Raw genomic sequence first — 6,244 nt, forward strand, 5'->3', positions numbered from 1 at the left:
CGGATATCTAAATTTTCATAAACAAGATAAGATAATTCTGCGAATTACTAAGAACAAAAGGTTTGCCGACAATCAAGCGGGTTGATCCGTACAGGTTGCGACATGTTAATCCGATCCGGCGTGTCTTGCCGACGGGGTGAAATTTATCTATGTATTTCTAAGAATTATCAGCGATATCTAAATTTTCTCCGAAGATACCACACAAATATTTCTCGCGAATTAACAATTGCATCATCATCCCCACGAACAAAGGGATGATCGGGATATATAATGAGGACCGATGCAGCTGCCGGGTCATAGTACCACTGGCGAGCGCACGCTTCATTCGAGGTGCAAGAAAAAAAGTTTAGTGTGCAAAGAAGTTTTTTTTGTAATAAGTGTGAAAAAAATGAATTTTTTACAAAAAATGGAGAACGTTGAGCGCGACATGTTGGAGCGTTCCCGCCAAGTTGCTAACTTGGAGGAATATTTCGGATGGCTGCAAGAGTGCGAAGAATTTATCGAAGAGGTGGAAGAACGCAGCCGTGCCAAGCGTCCGCGTCTCTCGATTCGACATAGACAATCTCTGGTGGCGAGAATAGCGCGACTCGAGGGTGCAAAGGTGCGCTTGCAGAGACGGTATGTCGGTGAATCCATGCCTAGTGGCGGCGGATTCAGTGGCGGCGGCAATAACGCGCAAAGACTCGTTTGGCGCGAAATCGATACGGCGTTCGATAGCCGTATACTGACCGGCGCGGTAATTAACGCAGACTACATCGAACCGCGTCAGTTTTTGGAAAATGCCGCAGACATTGTAGTCGAGAACGTGGAGAATGTGCTGCAGAGACACATTAGTGTAAAAGTGAACACTGTTTTCAACGGTGAATTTGTGTCCGGTGACAAGCGCGCCAATAAAAGTATTAACACGAGAAACTTTGAACTCTTTCGCACGTCCGATGTACGCGAGTGGTACGAGCGCCGCGTAATCGAGCCCACGCTAGCATCGCTAGAAGAGTTCCAGGAACGCGATAGCGGCTGGGCATTGTCGCGGATAATAGATTTGACAGTGAATGTAAATAAGTACAATCCAATGCGCGCGGGATGTCATGTCAAATTACCGCAAAAAATTATGGCAAAGAGAGCGGTGGTTAATGTGCAATCAGCGGACAATGCGTGTTTCGCATGGTCGGTGGTGGCCGCTCTTTACCCTGCTGAAAGAAACACGGGTCGAGAATCCTCTTATCCACATTACACAACAGTGCTGAATCTCCAAAACATTGAGTTTCCAGTGACTGTGAATCAAATTAAAAAATTCGAACTTGCAAACGACATCTCCGTAAACGTGTACATCATCGAGAACGAGAACATCGTCCCGTTGCGTCTTTCGGAAAAAAAGAAGGACAGGCACGTTAATCTGCTGTACGTGGAGGACGAACACGGGCATTTCACATGCATTAAAAATCTGTCTCGCCTCGTCAGCTCACAACTGAGCAAAAAACATGGTCAAAAATTTATATGCGATCGGTAAGTATATATATATTTATTTATTACACGTAAATTATATTTTAATTAAATTTTCATTAAATTTTTTACAGATGCCTACATTATTTCGGAGCGGTGGATAAATTGCAGGCACATATGGAAGATTGCGGGAAACTGAACGACTGCGCTATCCGGTTGCCGAGCGAGAATGACAAGTGGCTCAGCTTCGAAAATTACACGAGGAAGGAGCGGCTGCCGTTTGTAGTGTACGCCGACCTCGAGTGTGTTTTGGCAAAGACCGAAGATGCCAAAAATCATCAACACCATTAAGTGTTCAGCATCGCATACTATGTACAGTGTTCGTACGACAGTTCGTTGTCCGCGTACAATTCCCGCCGTAGTGTCGATTGCGTCGCATGGTTCGCCGAACAGCTTAAAAATTTAGCGATCCGCGTAAAAAATATTTTAACGACCAATGTCCCCATGGTAAATTTAACGCCTGACGAGTGGTTAAAATTTCGCACCGCGACGCATTGTCACATTTGTGAAAAACCGTTTGACGAAGACGATACACGCGTCCGCGATCATTGCCACCTCACTGGGCGGTACAGGGGTCCTGCGCATTCAAATTGTAACTTAAATTACAAAGAATCATTTTGTATCCCTATAGTCTTTCACAATCTGTCCGGCTACGACGCGCATTTTATTATCGAGGACATAGCCACAGCGTTCGAAGGGGAAATGGAATTACTGCCGATAACAAAGGAAAAATACATTTCATTCTCGAAGACTGTTAGATTGACACAAGATAATAATTCGAAAAATTATATCAAATTACGGTTTATCGATTTGTACAAGTTTCTCAGTGCTAGTCTCGACAAATTAGCGTCATTTTTGGATAAAGAAAAACTAAAAATTTTACATTCGGAATATCAAAATTTAACTAGTGAAAAATTCAATTTATTGACACGGAAGGGCGTCTTTCCGTACGAATACATTGACTGCGTGGACAGATTACAAGACACACGTTTACCGCCGCGCGACTCATTTTACAGTTCCTTAACCGGCGACACAGTATCCGAGAGTGATTACGCGCACGCTGAGACCATCTGGAGCCGATTCTCCCTTCGAACGCTAGGCGAATATAGCGATTTATATTTAAAAATTGATGTCTTGTTATTGGCCGATATATTTGAAAATTTTCGCGATAGTTGTATAAAAAGTTACGGACTCGATCCCGCATATTATTATACTCTCCCCGGATATACATGGGACGCCATGTTAAAACATACAAATATAAAATTTGAATTATTAACAGATATTGACATGGTTATGTTTGTCGAACGAGGTATACGCGGCGGCCTTAGTCAATGTTCAGGCCGATACGCACAGGCTAATAACAAGTACATGCAATCGTACGACCCATCGAAACCCTCATCGTACCTCATGTATTTCGATGTAAATAATTTGTACGGATGGGCAATGTGTCAACCATTGCCGTATGCCGATTTTTGGTGGGTCGACGATATATCGAATTTTGACGTATCATCTATCGCGTTCGATTCGCCTATAGGCTATGTTCTCGAAGTAGATTTAGAGTATCCGCGGCATCTTCATGACGCGCACATTGACCTACCGTTTTGCCCGACGCGTGATAAGCCGCCCGGCAAGCGGGAGTATAAACTCCTCGCAACGCTTTGCGATAAAAAGCGCTACGTGATACACTATCGTAATCTACAGCAGTGCACGCGCCACGGGCTACGCATAACAAAAATATACCGCATACTACAATTCACGCAGTCAGCGTGGCTGCAAAAATACATCGAACTCAACACGCAGTTTAGAACACATGCGAAAAACGATTTTGAAAAAAATTTATATAAATTGATGAATAATGCGGTATTCGGCAAGACGATGGAAAATGTGCGCAATCATGTTGATGTAAAATTATTAACAAAATGGGACGGACGGTACGGTGCGGAGGCAATGATCGCGAAACCAAATTTTCATAGTACTAGCGTATTTTCGGAAAAATTAGTTGCAATTGAATTACGCAAACTCGAAGTTAAAATCTACAAACCAATCTACGTCGGCATGTGCATACTCGATATATCAAAAGTATGTCTTTATGAATTTCATCACGAATACATGTCACCGCTCTATCGTGACAATTGTAGAGTAATGTACACCGACACGGACAGTTTAATTTATCAAATTAAATGTCAGGATGTCTATGAAAATTTGAAACGCGATATCGCTCGATTCGATACCAGCGACTACGCCGCGAATAATGCGTACGGTATACCACTCGCGAATAAAAAGGTGCCAGGTCTGATGAAAGATGAGAATAACGGCGCGATAATGACCGAATTCGTCGGGCTTAGAGCAAAAATGTATGCTTTGCGGGTGGACGGTAAAAAGGACACTAAAAAGGCAAAAGGTGTCAAAAGTAACGTCGTAGCGCGTAATATAACATTCGACGATTATACGCGTTGCCTTAATGACAAAATTGAAATGACGCGTCAGCAGTCATGCATAAAATCGAAATTGCATAAAGTGTATACCATCAGCGAGACAAAAATTGCTCTAAGTCCCTACGACGACAAACGGTATGTCGTACCTGAGTCGACCGACACCTTGCCGTGGGGACATTATAGAATACCGTTGTAAATTATATTTATTATATTTATTATACTTATTATATTTATTATATTTATTATATGTATTATATTGTGAGGATGTATTAATGAGAAGTATATATTTTTTGTTATATATTTTTATATATATGGCATAATATGTATTATGTTATACAATGATTGAATAAAATACATTAAATAACATTGTTTTTATGTATCCAAGAGTTGTGCGAACTGTCGAATCCCAGCCATTTCACGTAAACCTCGTCACCCCTCCTGCGCAGTATTTTCTCCACGAGGTACACATTCGGACAATTTGCGCGATGCAGCTCGTGCTCGTAAAACGCTCCAGCGATAGATGTCTTGCGATAATCCTCGAGTAGATATGTTACGGGATTAGTATGCTGCACTTTAACAATCTTAAACACCTCGGTTGTCCAATTTGGTGTGTAACCCTTCTCAAAAAGTTGTTTGTACTTGCTGACGCGTACCTGATCACCTACTTTGAACTTTGCCGGGCCCGCGATTTTTACACGATTGTACACGGTAGCCAAGAGTCTTTCGGCGATCGCGGGGGTAACGTCGGCGGGTCGCATACCAATCGTTCGATGCTTGCGTCCGTTGTAATCCGATACGAGGCGTGGCAGTATGTCGAACCACTTGTAAGTGCCATTCAGCGTAAACATCTTCCACATGTCGTTCTTTAGCGTGCGATTGAATCGCTCGATGACCGACGCCTTCAATATCGAATATGTCGAATAGTGATTAATGTCATGTTTTCGCATAAGTCGTTGCACATCGGCGTTGTAAAATTCCTTCCCGTTATCGGTTTGCATGTTTTTCGGACATCTCTTGCTGTCTCGAATTATCTCAGCGATTGCGTCAGCTGTCTCGCTTCCTCCTTTACTCTTGAGTGGTACAGCCCACGCATACTTGCTCAACACATCGATGACGTTGAGTATGTAGTGGTAACCTCTGTTGAAACGGGAGTACGGACGCATCTCGACAATGTCGGCTTGCCACAGATCATCGTATCCTCGCACTATGACATGCCTTCGAGGGAAATTTTTTCTCGCTGACGCGTGCAACTCGTTTACCAACTGCCTTCTCTCCAAACTATGTTGCTCGTTGTTATTTTCACTATTCATTCTCGTTCGTTCACGTTGTTTCGGGGTTGTTTCGGGGTTTGTTCACGTTCGTTCACGTTGTTTCGGGGTTCGTTCACGTTGTTTCGGGGTTCGTTCACGTTGTTTCGGGGTTCGTTCACATTGTTTCGGGGTTGTTTCGGGGTTCGTTCACGTTGTTTCGGGGTTCGTTCACGTTGTTTCGAGGTTCTTTCGGGTTAGGTAGTCGTTATAGCGTTGTTCACTCCCGTCCTTGACCCATTCGAAAATCGTCTTTGACTCGTTTGCAACCTTTTTCACAGTCGTTTCTGATCCGTTCGCAGCCGCTTTTGAATCGATCGTAACCGTCCCTGACCTGTTCGCAACCCTTACTGAGTTGGTGATAGCCTTGTATTTAACCTTTAAGGACTTGTTCGTAGCCTCGTTCGCAGCCCTGCTTGATATGTTCGTAACCTCGATCGTAGCGGTCGCGTTCACCACCGTTTCCAGGTCGTTCACTGCTGCTTCCGGGTCGGTCACTGCTGCTTCCGGGTCGTTCATTGTTGCCACTCATTGTTGTTTGGTAGCACGTCGATCGTAACCACTTCTTCTAGACGTTTGTTTGATGGACGTTTCCGAGCCAACCGCTCATTAGATGTCTGAGGTAGTGTTTGGTGCACGCAAAAGTTCTTTTATCGCAGTCTCCAACGCTCGTACATCCTTCTCTAACGCAGCCAGCTTCTCATCTAACTCTTTCTGTTGGACCATCAATGTTTTAAAACACTCTTCCAGGTACAATTCGTTGACGGCATCGGTATCCGCCTCCGGTTGCGCTACACGGCGAATCTTGCGCGATCTCGCGTCATAATCTATAGCGACGCGACATAGAGCGTTTTTACGCACACATCTTCTCATCAATGTGTGCCAATGATCGCCGGTTGTATCAATTCTCCTCTCGAATAATCCAAATTTATTGATAGACATTTTTTGCAATGCTTTGTAGAGTGTCACGCGATGGACTGAATAGATTGTCGGAACCCTTGT

The 6,244-nt window shown here is 43.7% G+C and overlaps 1 protein-coding gene across 1 annotated transcript; it reads left to right on the forward strand.

The window, feature by feature from the left end:
* The first annotated feature begins 406 nt into the window (after window positions 1-406).
* Window positions 407-1,507, forward strand: LOC146724222 (uncharacterized). The gene has a single exon (XM_085480311.1). It carries the CDS (start codon window positions 407-409, stop codon window positions 1,505-1,507), a length of 1,101 nt encoding a protein of 366 aa, XP_085336437.1.
* The last annotated feature ends 4,737 nt before the right edge of the window (window positions 1,508-6,244 follow it).

Source organism: Nylanderia fulva, unplaced genomic scaffold (assembly GCF_048542155.1).
Source record: "Nylanderia fulva isolate GAGA-0341 unplaced genomic scaffold, ASM4854215v1 Scaffold142, whole genome shotgun sequence".
In the NCBI taxonomy this organism is placed as follows: Eukaryota; Metazoa; Arthropoda; class Insecta; order Hymenoptera; family Formicidae; genus Nylanderia; species Nylanderia fulva.

What these genes read in the sequence shown, in the direction of transcription:
- LOC146724222 (XM_085480311.1), top strand. Translation starts at nt 407, where the DNA reads ATGGAGAACGTTGAGCGCGACATGTTGGAGCGTTCCCGCCAAGTTGCT.